We start from the raw sequence: 18094 nt of genomic DNA on the forward strand, positions 1-18094 counted from the left end.
TTTACAATCAACAGTCTTCTTTATTTAATTAAAAAGGCAAAAACAAAACAGTGAATGTAGAAGGTTTGGGTTTTAACCAGACCAGATGTTTTTGCAAAGCAAGTGAAATTTACAGGTAAGACCATATTAACACACAAACACCAAACATCACATGCATTATAAAATATCTCATGCATTCACAATCATATCATAACATCTCATAACCAGTTATTTAGAAACACTGACTGTACAAAAAACCTGTCACATTACTATGGGTAAGTAAGGCCTCAGATGTTTTAAATTAATTAGAGACAAGACTTTTACAAGGCCTTATGGAAAACAAATGACTTAGGCACTTTGGCTCACTTAAAGTAATAATGACAACGAGTACTACTACAGTTTATGTAATGAATCAGCCCTTGATGTCTACCAGGACAATCACTAGAGGGAATATTACCATAAGTTTGTACTTTTAAAAAAAAAATAGTTCTTATTTAATTAATTTACTCAATTTGGAGAAGTCATTTTATGCAGTTTTACACTGTGTTAAAACCTTTTAACCATTCTTATCAGGCCAGTCTGTACCCCATTTTTGTGTAACTATTTTCAATCTGTAGCCAATAATGCCCCCTACTGGAAATGTAAACTGTAGAGGAAGTCGATTGTCATTTTATTTCCCAAGCATACACAAACTACTTGCTTTATTTAAAAAGAAATTACAATTAATAGTAAAAACAAATCAGTAGCCTTTTACAAGTTTTTGGTATGTTTTACTCAGCATTATGAAGATTCTTGTAGAGTTACGGTTTATCTATAGATTTTAACTCTTATACCTGCTTCTTATTGTTGCATGCAAATCCCAGCATCCCATTATGTTTTTGTCTGAAAAGTGGTTTGTTACACAAGATGTTGCTTTTTTTTTTTTTTTTTTTGCATCTTTCAGTAACATTTTTGTTGCTGAAAAGTAATGCTTGGAAATATAAAATGTTTTTGTACTGACCGAGCAAATGCAAAGGTTATAAAATAAACATCTATAACACACACACACACACACACACACACACACATACACACACCAGCCATTACATTATAACACATACTGACAAGTGAAACGATTAACATTCATTTTATCATTAAAATGGCACCTGGAAGTGGGTGGGATATATTAGGCAGCAAGTGAACATTTGTCATTTTGGAGTTGATGCATTGGAAACAGAAAAAAATATGCAAGTGTAAGAATTTGAAGGACTTTGACAAGGATCTAATTGTGATGCATTGATTGTAGATCTTATTGGATGCTCCCAGTCTTCAGTAGTCATGCCCTACCCAAAAATGACCCAAGAAAAAGGAAACCAGTAAACCAAATACAGGGTCATGGACAGCCAAAGCTCACTGAGGGGAGCTAAGGCTGGCCAATGTAGTTCGATCCAATGTTGTACTGGGAAACCTGGGACGATGCCTTCAGATCTCCGAGATCTTATTCTCCAGATCTCAATGAAATCAAGTATCTGTGGGATGTACTGGAAAAACAAGACCAATCCATGGAGGCAACTACTGACCGCTTACAGGACTTAAAGGATCTTCTACTGAGGGCTTGGTGCCAAATACCACAGCATTCTTTCATACGTCATGCCTTGTTGTGGGTTATTTTTGCAACAAAAAGGAGACAGACTCAATTTTGGGCAAGTGGTCATAATTTTATGGCTGGCTGGTGCATGTACACATGTATGTATTTTTGTATGCATGTACGTACAGTATGTATGTACTGTATATGTATATGTGTGTGTGTGCATTTATTCTAACCTGCACTAATGATAATACTTGAGAGAAGAACAATTACAATTAACAATTAATCAAATCCTTGCCAATCACTTTGCTCTGAGTCATACTCAAGCTCGGCTCCAACACATCGTACCCCTTCTAGTAGCATAGGTGTCCCATGATGTCGATCTGAGAAAGAAAGACAAGGAATACAATGTTTTATGCTACAAATATAGTATAGATAGCTAAGAGCAAAACTTTTTTTTTGTCTGTCACGATCTTTTTTAAAGCAGGCATAAGTGCATTGTAACAAAAAAATTTAATAAAAAAGAAAGCTCATAAGAAGCACAAAAAATGACTGACAGTCCTGTTACAATCCTAACATCATATTTAAAAAATATTATGTAAAAACATTAATTTACGCCGAGTTGGACATCTACAGGGTGTACATGAATAGGGAAAATAAATCTGTCATGATGCATGGAATACAGGTAAATGCCATTATAACATCCTAGATGGGATTTGCTAGGATCCATTAAATGAAGAATGCAGACATGATTTACATGAAAATTTATTTCACGTCACCTGTTTTATAAGACCAATCATGGCAATCTTAGTCACTTTGAATTGCACAGGATAATGCACTCTTACCCTGCTCTGACTACAGACTGCATGTTGTACTACAGTTATGACAGTTATAGAATGAACTGATTGAACGAATATTACTGACCACCAGGGTGCAGCAGATACCAACTTTAGAAAAGAAAAAAAAAAACGTTTTCAGTCTTTGCACTGTTTAATAAAATGCTAATTAGCATTTTTACCTCTGACCCCTTCGGAGAGTAAAATGAATTTGTACTGGACAACACTAGCCTACTTAAAATGAGAATGTCTCGCACATTATGGAGCTATGATAAAAAGTGCTAATTTTATAGAAGATATGTTTTTTATGTCTAAAACTGAAAAAAAACAAAAAAAAAAAAAACAAGTCAGTACAGAACATTAGCAGAACATGGTTAAAAGTGCAAAACTACAGGCAAGTTAAGACAGATAATTAGAAAGTGCCAACCTTATTAACAGACATTCTGATTTTTTTTTCTTATATTAATAATAATATTTTTAATAACTTACCCATAACACGGGCATGAACTTTCACCTTCAGGCACACATCTTCTTTGCTTTCACTGACTATTAGCATCTCCTCACACAGCACCCCCTCCTTGTGAGCCACATACTCACAAGTCACCTTTAAACCTCCTAAAACGAAAAATGGATTAATGCTATAAGGTAATGTAGAGCACTACAAACACAACAACAAAAAACAAGAAGCTACTCCTGAGGAAAGCCAAGTTAGAAAAATTGAAAGATTTAATATAAAAAACATTTGTGTTATAAGGAGACCAAATTGGTCTAAAGTCAAAGTATGTCTGACAAAAGCCAAATACAGCCCAAAACCCAGGTAACACCATTCCTCTAATCAAGTATGTTGGGGTAGCACCATGCTCTAAAGTTGCTTTTCAGCAGGAGTTACTGGAAGCTTGCTGCCATCAAAAAAAAACAACAACAACAACAACATGGATGGATGGATGGAGACAAACATAAGTAAACTGTTGAAAAGAACAAGTCTCCATCAGCCAGACATTTGCATTCAAGAAGAAAAATAAATGTTTTAACAGAACAATGAACCAAAGCACAAGGCAAGAATTACAATGAAATGACTTGAAAAATAGGAGTGTTTTGCTTTGGAAAAGTCTCACTCACACTGACACACACTCACTCACAAACACACAACAAAGCAGGCCAAAAAAACAAACAAACAAACAAACAAAAACGGAAAGCACAGTAATATTTCATTAGATGGCCTTTTGTCTTAATTAGAGCCATGGCATTATTTCAATAGGTTTATACAATGTCACAACATTTATTTTCATCCAGAGTCACATTAATTTGTCTCCAAGATCTTGTATTGAAGACAAGAGTCAGAGTGCTGCGTAATGCCCTCTCCAGCACATCCCAAAGATGTACAGTGTTCTAAAGGTCTGGACTCTGTAGTGGTCAAGCCATGTGTGAAAATTATGTCTCATACTCCCTGAACCACTCTTGCATAGTCTGAGCCCGATAAATCCTAGCACCAAATTTACATAATTTCCTTTTGGGATTAATAAAGTTCTGTGTCTACCTGTATGTCTCTCAGTCAGGTCATTCAGGTCATTTAGGTCATCAGCTAAGGTCTTTTTTTGGGCACATAATGTTGCTGAAACTAGACCTGACCAATATAAGTAGTCCCAGATCATAACATTGCCGCACAGGCCTGTACAGTAGGCACTATGCATGATGGGTCCATCACTCCCCTTTTTACCCTGATGCACACATCACTCTGGAACAGGGTAAATCTGGACTCATCACACCACATTACTTATTTTCAATTCTACAAAGTCCATACTTTATGCTCCCTGGCAAACTGGAGCAATTATTTAGATTAACCTCACTGATAAGATTTTTTCTTACCCCTGAAGTTCTTAAAGGAGTCGTGTCAGTCACTTGACCCCAACCCATTTAAGCATGCCTTACATTACTGAAGACAAAACTAAAGGCAGAAACATCCTTAAACAAGCAGAAGTTTGTTTGGTGATGTCCATCAGTTTCATGTTTTAGACACTGATTGACTAAACTAATCTATCATTATTACTCACTCACTCATCTTTTATACCGCTTTATCCTGTATTCAGGGTCGCGAGGACCTGAAGCCTATCCCAGGAGGCTTGGAGCACAAGGCGAGGTACACCCTGGACAGGGTGCCAATCCATCGCAGCTATTATTACAGTATTAGTATTAAAATAAACCTACTACTAGGAGCATTCAAGTCAAACTATTATTTGACATTTACAGAAGACTTCAACCACAGCACATTGAAGAGACACTTGGCTGTAGTAAAACATTTTAACACAGCAGAATAGTGCAGATTCATTGTGAAGAATGTCGTATTTCAGTGAATGCTCATCCCAGCCGAGGTGTCTTGGAGCTCACTGTAGTCGTTCCCGTGAACATTCAGCGAGTGGAATGACAGATCCTTGACAATCAACAGATACATTTTTGCCAACTTGCAGGAAAGATTTATCTGTCTGTGGGAACTGTACAAACAACCATTCACAAGCATCATTTGCACATTACAGGAACTCGGCTGGGAGTTATTGCCACATCCCCCATACAGTCCTGACCATAAGTCTTGTGAGGACAGCTTTTTTAGTCATGAAGCAGGCTCCTACTGAGGAAACTTTCAACCTTGCAGGCATTTCAGCACTAGTAAAAAGCTAGGATATGTGCATTAGTGTAGCAGAGGGTTTATGCAAAGCAATAAAGGGAGTTTTTACTCTCATAACTGTTCTACCATTCTGCACAATCAAAAGTCCCGGTTTGGCTTGAACATTACTTATGTTTATGGTTTTGTTACTCTGTTCAATTACTTCTGAGCCTGTGCGTATGGAATCTTAAAGAGGTCCTATTATGCCATTTTAAAGGTTGCTAATATTGCTTAATGAGTCTCTTAAAACAGGTTTACATGTATGCAAGGTCAAAAAATTAAAATTTTATCCCATTTCTAAATGATTCGTGACCGACTCGTGTGAAGCAGTTCGAAGATTGAGCCTGTCTAAACCCCTCCTTTCCGTGAGCCCTAACTGCTGTAATAAGTCAAATGGCGCAGTGATTTATGATTGGTCAACCGCTACAGCATGTGTTGGAAAAAGAAACGCCCATGATCATAACTGAACGACGGCTCTGAAGACCTGTCAATACATAGAAAAGATGGCGTCGGTTTTACCGTGTAACAACCAGCTTATTTTTAATTAATTGTGGCTACAAAAATCGAGAGGTCTTTTATCTTTGTGTCTGTGTTGCGTTAAAGGCCGGTGAGCAAAAAGCAAAAAAAAATTATACTCCTGACTATATATTTAGATCAGAAAGATGAGTACAAATGTATATTTTGACACTACCAGTCCTGTCCCCAGGAGCTGTTCCACCCTTCTTTTTTTGTTGCTAAAATACTTCAGCAACAAAATATTACTTCCCTCACAGCTAATCAAAATAAGATTCGTTCAGCAAAACAAGATTTTGAGGCCCTTAAACAGCTAAATAATTCTTAGAGAAAAATTAAAACAAGTACATTTACATTTAAGCATTTGGCAGACGCTCTTATCCAGAGCAACTTACATTTTTTTTTTTTTTTTTTTCTCATTATACATCTGAGCAGTTGAGGGCCTTGCTCAAGGGCCCAACAGTGGCAACTTGGTGGTTGTGGGGTTTGAACCGGGGATCTTCCGAACCGTAGTCCAATGCCTTAACCACTGAGCTACCCCTGCCCTGTCAAGTGTTACATTTACAAACCAGCTAACTGGTCCTTCCTTGAATTACTTATAAACACAACCAATTCACATATACCAAGCCACACAAAGCACAATAATGGAAAATGCTGGCCGGGTCACAAAATAATAGTATCCAAAGCTCTCATCCACATTAAACATTGGTTCCACAAAAGCACCATAAATGTTTATTAAGTCTCATAATCTGTAAAACAGATCATTTATGCATTATTGTGCTCAATCAACTTTCCAAAATTGTTGTTAATGAACTGCCTGTTTCTTGGTCACATAAACTAATCCATGCTTGTCTGTCACACAGAATTTGCTAACAATACCAGTGCCTAACTACCGTGCCAAAATAAAATGTGATAAATTAGTAGAGGGTTAACAATACTGACCGCCCCCCCCAAAAAAAAAAAAAAAAAAAACATAAATAAATAAATAAATAATGATGATGATGATGACAGTGTTTGACTGATGGAACTTCTCGTTAGTAACCTAGTAAACCAGTGTAAGATTGTATTTAATGATGGAAACCCAAAGAACTTATGTTAGTTGCTCTGGATAAGACCATCTGCCAAATGCCTTACATACCACTTGGGGCTGTGGTAAGATCTTTGATCTGAAGGTATGGGTTGGGCACAGGAGCTGGACACACATCTTTCCCAAGCCCTGGAACCTCTGGTAGTGTAAAGACAATTTCATATTTGTGTTGAGTCTTCAGGAAGCCAACCTGAAAAGAAGACATGAGTAAGAGAGTAACCAACACTGAATCAAAGTATAATTTGCAATATCTTATTACAGTTTCAGCAATTAGAAATAGTATTTTATTCTATTCTAACATAGCTATGAAGTGGTTGTCAAAAAAGTCATTTTTTGAAAAAGGGCTTCTTTATAAAGCTGGAAGGAATACACATGGAGAGTGAGAAGAAGAGAATGTCTTGGCAATCTGTAAAGGAGAGTGTGCCAAACAGAGAAGGGAGCATGATTGTTTTAATTTAGTACGTAGTTATGATGCCACAAAGGCTGTCTCTATGCAACACTGGGTGCACTAATACAAATTTGAAGCATTATGTCAAGTTAGAGAAAAAATGTAATTCCATTTACATAAAAGCAAAAGGAAAAAAAACAGAGAATACAATAAGAGACAAATCTGTGTATATATGTGAGTGTGGGTATATGCAAATAATATAAAGTAGGATGTGCCAATGGGAAGACAAAGTGGTGTCTGTACAAGATTGGGTTATAAATTTTGGCTTTCTTTCTAAAGAGCGATTATCCCCTCTGAACAAATCACACTCCAGGCTATGTGTGGAGTTCATCTGAAGTAACACTGTCACTGAATCACAATTCATAGTGTCCAACAAACAAAGCATTTATTCAAAAACTTGATGCAGAGTTGGCAAAGGAAGGAGATCACAGAACATCCACAAGGAAAAGAAGAATTTGCATATAAAATAAAAACAGTAGACATACATAATCAGCCATAACATTGACAATAGATTGCTTAATGTTACACATTGAGTGAACAACGAGCCTCAAGTTTCCAAGCAGAAGGTCTGTGGAGATAATAAGTTTAGTTTCTCCTAAAAGGATCTGGTCTCCAAGACATTAAGGGAAATAAAAGCAGGGTTCTGTTTAAGGAGTAAGCCAGTTGCAGGACACAAAGGGGTAATGATGTAAGTGTATGTGTGTGTGCAAACATGTACGGAAAGGAGGAGGGTCTCAATAAATCAAAGACTTCTAAAAAAGAAACTAATATAAACCAGCCCAGGCCTTTACAAATTACATAATCACCATGAATGTCAAACTTCTTTTCCACATTACCATAAATGACCATCCAAGAAGTGCATTAGAAAATGCTTCTGTCTAAATAGTCTGTTCTAAATCACACAGACCATAATAAAGTAATATTTATATGACTTACAATTTTATTCAGTTGAGATGTTAATAATATTAAAAAGTGAACCTGACAATCATAGTCATACATGCTATCCTGATTAAACCTATTGTTTTTAAGCATACTTGAATTCTCATTCTCGTAATGCCTTATTTGTTATGCCGGAAAGTCATGAACCATATACCAATTCATATTTCAACAATAAGACATATTTACTTCATTCATTAAAGCAGCAGCTGAGTGCTTTTCTATGTTCAGAAACACCACACTAACTAATGAAATTCCCACTGGGCAGACCATTTTCATTTGGGAATATTATGTACTCTTTATTATGGCTGTTGTAGAAGATGCAGTAAAATCTCTAAAAGGATAATGTATGTATGTATGTACTGCATATACTGTATTCATGTAAGAAGGATGCTATCAAATAGGGATGCTTTGGTGCACAATCAAATTCGTACCAAGCAGTCCAGGACATTCTGTTCGGTACGCATTGTGATACGAAAGAACACAGTATAGCTTTAACTGGTGCTGGTAAATTTTCTTCATTGATTAATGTTCATACAAACTCAAGAGTGAAATAAATGGAAAAAGGACACACACCTAAGGAGAATATGGCTTAATAGTGCATGAGTAAGTTGATGCCGTGAACTAAAAAAAAGTAGAGAGCACAATAGCATAGTTTTTCTTCCTGAAAATTGAAGCCTTTTATATTGTTAGACTCACGAACAGGTGACTCACGAACACCCTAACCCTAAGTGATCTCCAACACATTTTTTTTACAACATTTCTTCCAGAAATGTGATTTATAGCATTATTTTCCCAGATTTTGATGTGTAAAAATCAGTTCCAGTAATTTAAAATTTTCAAATCTCCTTGGTTGCTTTCTTTGCTTGATGCAGCCCCATAATTTTACCTTCCTTTATTTGTATACATACATACACAAACTAACATGTACAATATATATAAACATTATCTCATCACATACACAGTACTTCTCCAAAAATTATCATGTCCAATCCTATTGGAATGTCCAAAATATCTATCTATCTATATATATATATATATATATATATATATATATATATATATATATATATATATATATATATATATATATATATTCTGCTTGGCTTACAGATTTTGAAAACCAAAAATCCAGTATCTTAAAATTTTTGGAAATTTTATTTCATATTTGATTCAACTACTATTCATACTGTGTATCTCACAGTCTAGTTCAGTACATGCAACCACATCATGGGGGACACTGCTGACTTAACTTTCCAAAAGACGATCATTGACACCCTCCACAAGTATGGTAAGCCACAGTAGGTACTTTATGGAAGCATATTCCTGGAAAGGTATTGACTGGAAGGTAAATTTGTGGTGGGAAATGGTGCATAAATTTTGCATTTCATTTGGAAATGAAGGTCATGGGATCTAGAGGGAGAGTGGAGAGGCACAGAATCCAAGTTGCTTGAAGTCCTGTGTATCCAGTTTCCACAGTCTGATGTGGGATGCCATGTCATTAGCTGGTGTTGGTCCATTTTTTTTTTTTTTTAGTAAGTCCAACCTCAACCATCTATTAGGAGATTTAAATGACACAGCTCCTTTTTAGCAGGACTTAGCACCTGCCCACAGTGAAAAAAAAATACGAGAACATGCAAATTCCATGCACACAGATACGGGAATCGAGTCTGGCTGGATATTGAACCCGGACCCTGGAGGTGCAAGGCAACAGTGTTAACCGCCGAACCTCTTGATGAAGTTTTAGTCTTGCTTTCCTGGAAAGGTTTTCATGAAAGATTGATGGGTTTTGCAAATGCACTTGACAATACTGTTCTTTTAAGAACTGTTCCAGAACAGCTGACCTTCAAGTCTTAAAACAACAACTGACTGTTGTTGTTTAATTACCTGGTGACATATGTGTTAATTCATGGTTTTGAAAAAGTCTAGTATTTGTTATAGAAGGTGTAAAATAAACCAAAAAACAATGAATTGGAAGGTGTGTCCAAACATTTGACCGGTACTGTATGTATATATATATATATATATATATATATATATGTGTGTAGGTTTATGTAAAGCAGAAGCACTGACACAAAACTCACCTTAACCAAGAAGTTCCCATCAGACTCAGGGATCACCATGACAACTGAATCGTGAAGCTTCTCATCAAAATGCACGTGGGAGTGAGCAGCAGCATCAGTGGCAGCATTTGCCTCAGCAAAGCGAATGCCACCCGCCTTAGAGGAAGCTGCAGGAACACATGCATTCATTAACGCACAAATGTGTGTCATATTACACACAGGAAGTCTCACTTTTCCACCATTCTTTTCAATCCTCTTTAAAACACAGGCTATAAGTGGACTCTCGATCTAAATTTTGCAAGGCGATTTCTAAAAAATTATAATAATTATTATAATGGTATATTCAGAGAGAGATATTTCACATGATAATTAGTCAAACCTTATCTGGCACCCTCTGTTTTTAAGAAACATGATATGAACATCTCTTTTATTACACCCAGATACATGTTTATACAATATCCTGATTTATTAATAATTTGTAAATATGGATGCTAAGGTAAGCCAAGTTTGGACCCAGTGCCAGTTCTTAAGTTGGAAGACAGCAAATACAAATATGTATATATTACATGTACAAATATGTTCTTCTCTGCAATTTCAAATTGAAATTACTTGAATCCCTTAATACATAAGTGTTTTAAATAAAATACCCTTCCTGAATTTAAATAGCTATTCCAATCAAAATGCCAATCATCAATACTACTATATCCTGTATATAAACAGGATTAGCTTTTCAAGTACTCTCTTGTAAAAAAAAAAAAAAAAATCCAATCTACACAGCACTGTATATTATAGCCTATTCTGTTTAGAAGACATTGTGTGTTTAGGTTGTGTTCACACAGAACTCTGTGACAACTACTTCACTATTACTACTTTATCAGTTTCTGTAGAACATATACCAGCATGCACTTCATTTCACCACTACATTTTACACTTACAAGGTGCAGGAAACATTCTTTATAGTCTTTTTTCCATACTGACATGACAGCATCACATAGTTCCTACAGCATAGGTGCCTACACATCTGTGATGCACAGAATATCCCATTCCTTCACATCCCAAAGGTGCGCTATTGAATTGAGACACACTGACTTTGGAAGCCATTTGACTACAGTAAGGTCATCGTCATGTTCAAGAATGAGTTTGAGATGATTTTAGCTTTGCGACACGGCAAGTTATAGAGCTGGAAGTAGACATCGAAGATGGGTACACTGTGGTCATAAAGAGATGGACATGGTCAGAGCTCAAAGTTACGTTAATCACCTTCCTTCCCCATTCTGTTTGAACATCAGCAGATCGTCATGACCTTGTCTATATGTCTAAATGCTTTAAGTTGCTGCATTGTGATTGGCTGATTAGAGATGTGCATTAACTAGGAGTTGAAAAGGTGTACCTAATAAATTGTCCAGTAAGTGTATGCGTCAAATCATAAACACAAGATTAGGTGTCGCCTAAATTTTTAACATGTTGTGTTTTGGGACACACACACACACACTGAACTAATGGTGAAGTTGCTAAGAGCTATGGAATGTAATCAACAAAAGTTGTTTTTTAAAAAAACATTTTAATTTCCACTAGTGTGCCACAAAACTAGACAATCAGAGATGAAAGTCCAGATCAGTTTTTTCCTCTCGAATTAGGAGAATACCCCCCCCCCCCCCGCCATCTTCTCAATCTCTCCCTTCTTTAAAATATATGTGGAAGAATGCCCTACGGTGAGGTGAGTGCTGCAAGCCAGTTCAGCGGCTCTAAAAATCAGCCTCATCTGTGTCTCCTTTTTATACTGTAGCATTTTCTATCTAAGTGGTCTTAGTATCTGGCATTCACTGATATATGAGTCAGACTTGATTTTAAATAGCAATAACCCAGCAACAACTTTAGCAAAAGCAAATGAAAAAGAGAGAGAGAGAGAGGTAGAGAGAAAAGAGGAAATAAAAATGCACACCCACCTTTTTTGGCAGTTGCCATATTTCTGTTTGTTAAGCGAGAAAGAGAGAATCAGTCACAGCTTCATGTTGAAATCCCAACAATAGACCTGTGAGCAAAATGGAAAAAGAGTTAATAAAGAAAAGTATAATTAAAAAAAAAGAAACAATTTAAAAATCTGATTAAATTAATAAAAAAGTTTTATTGAACATTTTGCACAGTTGACAAACAATAGCTAAAATTGTAATCAGGATCTTTTTATCAGGATTTATCTGACTGCTGATTTAAACCGACACATTTTCTTTATCTAATGTCAGATCTGCTAAAAATCATGCAAACATGCTGATAGAAGGAACAACAGAACCATTAAACTATGTCTAGCACATTGCAAGCATTCACCCCCCATGGACTGTTTTGACATTTTATTACTTTACACAGCTGTGCTGGACATCAAAAGAGACACCCCGCAACTAAATAAGTACAAATATAAAACACTTTAAAAGGATCAAATTGGACCGAGTACTTAAGGCTTTTACTGGTTTATGGAAAAACTCCCAGGGAGATTGAACAAAGAGTCATGTTGTACATATTTCCCCCTTATATTGTGACCTGAAAATACTTGGGGATAGAGGTATGGAAATCATATATTCAAAAAATTACTAAAGAAAAATTTATAAGCTAAATGGTATATTGCCGAAATGACTATATCTAAATATGAACAAGCTTAACAAATGAGCTCTTTTCACCTTCAGACTAACAGTTTAATTGCTTTCTATATCATCTGCATAGTCACTTAATACAATGTAATTGTATACATTTATATTGGATTAAATGACTATGCATTCATTTAATTGCAAATATTTATATAGCTTGCTGCAGTGACTAGATTACTTCTTTTCACTTAAAAAAAAGCTTCCAGAATTTTTGCAGACAAAAATAAGTTTACAATGAGGAAGTGCAATTACTGCAAAGATAGATACATTTTTCAAATCAGTGAGGAAAAACTTTTTCTAGCAAGAAACAGAAAGAAAAAAATACATACTTATGAACAAGATAAACAAAACATACAGTACAACAACCTTCACAAATTATAGAAGTGATACAACATGCCTCAAACAGTTTCTGCAAAATAATATATATATATATTTTTTTTTAATACACTGTGGAATCTAGATTTAGATTGTGTTCTGTATATTTTTGGAAACATTACTTTGAGCTCCTGATAAATAGTTTTAAAGTACCAAAAGTCAAAAGTACATGGACACCTGTGGACACATATGAGGGGTTTCAAAAAGTATCAAGACTAATTTTGTAATATGCAAACAGATGGCAGAAGGCTCTGTGACTTCATGAGTCAGGATGCCAAAAGACATCATCCTCTGTAAATTAAGAGCTGTGCAACTGGTGCTATTCTGAGCACGGGCGTTACCACACCTGCCATTTCATCATGGACAGTAAGTTAAAACAAAGAACAAACATGAAATTTTGTATGAAACTGGGCAAATCTGCCACAGAGACATTTGACATGATTCAGCACGTTAATGGCGATGTTGCAATAATTCAGGAAGACCTTCAACAAGCTTAACCACCGAAAATGTCTAAACCAACTTGAGCATGATTATCGTCAGAGAAAAAGCCACAACATTGCTGCCATTATCTGTGTCACAGAGACTGTTAGCCGAGGAGCAGAAGGAACATCACATTGAAGCCAAAAAGCGTGTTGTAAATGACCCGTCCTTGATGTCGAGGATCATTACCGGAGACAAACCTTGTATGTCTAAGAATGACCCTGAGACAAGCAACGGTCATCACAGTGAAAGAGCCCATCATTTTCACAGCAGAAACTTTTCGAACATTTGTGTTAAACAGAGCTAATGTTAAGCCCTCGTATGATCCTTTTGGACATCACAATCTAAAACCCTGTGCGTTAATAAAATAGTGTTGTTAAGAGCAAAATGCAGTACGATTTACACCACTCTACTCAACACTTAGCATTCTGTTTTTAGGTTTGTTTATAGCTGCTTTGCCATGGAAATCTTAGTTCATGAAGCTCATGATAAACAGATCTTGCAGGCTAGAATTCTGCAGTGAGTGATAAAAAAGGATAGGTAATTTTTATCCACTATGTGCTTCAGCACACTGAAGACCTGCTCTGCAAAGGTTGCTTGGTCTATTGCTTCAGGGCTGAGCTGTTGTTGCTCCTATACACTCCATTTTCACAATAATAACAGTTGACTGAGGCAGATCTGGCAGGCAGAAATGTCTTGAACTGACTTGGTGTGGCATCCTGTCAGACATATGTTTAATCAGGTAATAATAATATTAATAATAATAATAATGTTCATTTGTATGTTCACGTACTGCCAGTGTTTTCCAGTACCTATTAAAAATGAATAAAAAAACCTAATGTTTAGTTGCCGGTTGTTTTTCTATTACCCTCTAAAGCAGCCCGCACACACTGTTCAGTATTTACTTTACTATAGGACTGCAGAAATACCGTAGCTTGCATGACAGCAACAGATGTGACCATACAATGATATAAATAGACTGAATCCCAGACTCATTCATTCTTTTTCTATACCGATTGTCCTGTGAGGGTCAGATGGTGCCGGGAGCCCATCCCAGTGACCCCAGGGCACCTTATCCTGGATACACACTCACACACCCAATCACGTCACAAGGAGAGTCAATGACTTCTTTTGAATTAAGGTGTAAAAACAACTGACATTTAATGATGACTTTAAACAATTCAGTGATAAGACTCTTACCCAAGTATTTGAAACATACAAACATTTTAAATAAGGCCAGAAATCCGTGAATGAAAATCATGGCCTAGGTGGTTTAGAATTCGCTGCCGTCATTCCTGTGTCTATTCAGATAGAGGAACACCAGATCCTTGAACATCGATGGATAACTTGCCATCAGCGTGCGAAAGAGACACAGTTGTCAAAGAGGACTGTACACACAATCATTTACCAGCACCACTTGCACTTTAACGGAACTTTGCTGGGAGTTATTGCCACATTAACTGTACTGTCCTGACCTCACTCCAATACATTTCCACATGTTTGGTCCATTAGAGAAGTCCCTGAGAGGCCAGCGTTTCAGACATGTGGAATTCCAATCATGGCTTCTGCAAAAACATTCTAGCTTAATGGTATTCAAGTACCAGTGAAATACTTGGATAAGTGCATACTGTAGCAAGAGATTGTGTTCTGGTAATTTGCATAATCAAAAGTCCAACAATGCAGATGATCACCAATCAGCCTACAGTGCATGTCTTTGGACTGTGGGGCAAAATGAAGCACCAAGGAAAAAACCCACAGAGCATAGTAGGAAAAATACAAACTCTGTGCGTGCACACACATACGCACGCATGCACACACAACCCTAGAGGTGCAAGGCAACCATGCTAACCACAGAGCCACTGTGTCCATGCCAGATTGTTACCCCAAATAGCCTGTATTGGTTTTAATAAAAACGTTAATATGAATTTCCTAGCTGTATTTTCCAACTTAACTTTCCAAATTCCTTGCATTACATATGTTAGGATGTGAAACGTTAATGATCTAGTGATGGTCTGTTAATGTTCCTATCATTTTCTGTCATTTTTACTTCTGCAAATAGATATGGGTATCCAACAGTTGCCTTAACAACAAATATTATTAGAAATGAATTTACAGGTAATGATAGTGACTTGTAGTTCGTATTTGTTAAAGTAAAAAAGCTGCTCAATAAAATTTTCTTCTCATAATGCAGTATGTCAAATAATTTTAATTTTTGCTCAAATGTTTATAAGCTTTATGGTATTTTTTTTGTTTGTTTCAGATGCTAATGCAGCATCCCCATTTTAGATATATAAACTGTTTTAGACAAACAAAGTGAAAATAAACAAAAGCGCTAACCAATTACAGAAGTACTGTGTACAGTACAGTGTACTGAAACAACTCAAAAGTTGAAATTTTGCACAAAATTTGCATCTGCATTTGCATAATTTTTGGCATACCAAATAATGGAACGACCGCACATCAAATGCATGTACATCCGAAAGCCATTCAAAACTTGTCTGGAAAGCCAAGTGAAGCAAGATTATGAATTTAACTTTTTTTCTTTTTTGAAAAGTAAAGATAATATTGCTAAAAAAAAAAAAAAAGCAGCTGGTTCCTAGAAGAATTGTAAATTAAGATTATGTGAGAGTTAATGTTTATTAGTTTCATATTTTACTTAATTTAAATGTCTTTTCTAAATGTTTTAAATAGTTTTATCTACAAAAATATGATTACTGTTGGCAATAGGTAATATTTGACTGGCTGGAACGGGTTATCTGCATTTACTTTACAACACAAATTTTCGCCTTAAGAACTCACCTCAGGAACGAAATAAATGTGTATGCTGAGGTTCCACAGTATATCCTAAATGCTCTTTACTCCAAAAAAGTGCTGACCACAGATTTTCTGATCTAGTAAAACTTATTGTTTAAGTTTTTCTACAAATTGTGAACACTCCTGCTACAGTTTTACAACTGGTTATAAACACATCAGACCAACACAAAGCCTACTCAGGCCAACATAACTTCCACATTACTTCATAGGCCAGAACAGATCAGAAGATTAGAGCACTTTTGCTTATAGTCAATGTAATTTTTTCAATTCTCTGCTTGCATTTTATGGAAAAGTAATAAGTTTTTAGAAGCTTTTGAGGAAGTTTAAGACAACTGTGGAGACACAAAAAGATAGTTAAAAAAAAAAGTTTAGGAGAGGAAGTGTATCTCTTGATCCACCCATCTCATCTAAAGTCAAGTCGCTTTTATTGTCACATCAGGTTACTGGTACACTGATTGTTTAATAGTAAAAAAGTATTATATAAAAATCTTAGGATACCAAAAGGTGTACCTTAATGAGGTCATCAAAAAAAAAAATATATATATATATATATATATTTTTTTTTTTTTTTTGATGACCTCATTAAGGTACACCTTTTGGTATCCTAAGATTTTTATATAATACTTTTTTACTATTAAACAATCTTTATTTCTTTAATATCTTTGTTGTTATGTGACTCTGAGGCTCCAAACTAAAACCTCAATAATCTACTTGGTCAACCCCACGAGGCACACTTCTTGGTCGCTCAAAATATGTCTGCTTTAATTATTTATTTAAGAAAAAATGTTTAATACCTTCGTGGTCATGTGACTCTGTCACGCCAAACCAGTACCACTCTGACCTGCATCTTTCCTGGACTTGACGAACTGGTTATGTTAGTGTTTAAGTTTTGACTTCTGGCTCGCTCTTTCCCACGTGTACAAAAAGTGTTAAAAGAAGATTTTTAAAAAGTTTCCTTAACAGACATACAGAGACTTCACTTTCACTTTGTTATGCTTCCTTTTCCTCTTTTCTCAGATTTCCGTGTAAATAAGCCTGCGGGTGAACTAGAACTTAATGGCACAAACGGAAACAACAAGTCCACAACTTTAAAAATAAGGATAAAAACAAAACATTAAGAAATGTAATTTTAGGAGGTGACGAGTTCATGTAATATGTAAAGGCAGCCATAAGCATAAACGTTAAATTGTGTGCGCACACATGCACGTATATTAACAGACAGAGAGAGAGAGAGAGAGAGAGAGAGAGAGAGAGAGAGAGACTCTTTTGTATTGCAAAAAATATATAAATATACAACCAGGAGCTTTAGAAAGCGCCCTCACGATTCCATAGCAAACATGTATATATCTGCTGATACAGGAAAGCATTGCTGATTCTAACACTTCCCCCCCTTTAGACCACAACTGCATGCCGGTTATTAATATACACATCGATATTCCGACAAATAAATCAATGAATGCATATTACACCGTACTTTATGTATAATGCGATACAACACAGCATGCTTAGATACTGACCTGTGACTGGGTAGATACAGCCTGCTGGAAAATTAGCCGAAAGCGGATAGCCGATTATGTCAGGAACCTTATCTGCAACAAGTTGCAAAGATTCTGGACAACACAATATAAAACAAGCTCGAATCGAGGTTTTCCACTACTGATGACTAACAAACTCGAACTGAGACTCGATACCGTCAAGAAA

General features: G+C 36.0%; 1 protein-coding gene across 1 annotated transcript in view; it reads right to left on the minus strand.

Annotated features, from left to right (window-relative positions):
* Positions 1 to 18094, minus strand: part of LOC128530974 (adipose secreted signaling protein) — an 18126-nt gene continuing 32 nt past the window's right edge. The window contains exons 1-6 of the mRNA XM_053504994.1: positions 17911 to 18094; positions 12035 to 12120; positions 10110 to 10255; positions 6693 to 6831; positions 2872 to 2997; positions 1 to 1929 (exon numbers count right to left, since the gene is read on the minus strand). The exon at positions 17911 to 18094 is cut by the window's right edge and continues 32 nt beyond it. Coding sequence (XP_053360969.1) covers positions 1829 to 1929; positions 2872 to 2997; positions 6693 to 6831; positions 10110 to 10255; positions 12035 to 12053 — 531 coding nt within the window. The 5' untranslated portion in view covers positions 12054 to 12120; positions 17911 to 18094 and the 3' untranslated portion in view covers positions 1 to 1828. The remainder of the gene's footprint in view (positions 1930 to 2871; positions 2998 to 6692; positions 6832 to 10109; positions 10256 to 12034; positions 12121 to 17910) is intronic.

This window comes from Clarias gariepinus, chromosome 1 (genome assembly GCF_024256425.1).
Source record: "Clarias gariepinus isolate MV-2021 ecotype Netherlands chromosome 1, CGAR_prim_01v2, whole genome shotgun sequence".
Classification (NCBI taxonomy): domain Eukaryota; kingdom Metazoa; phylum Chordata; class Actinopteri; order Siluriformes; family Clariidae; genus Clarias; species Clarias gariepinus.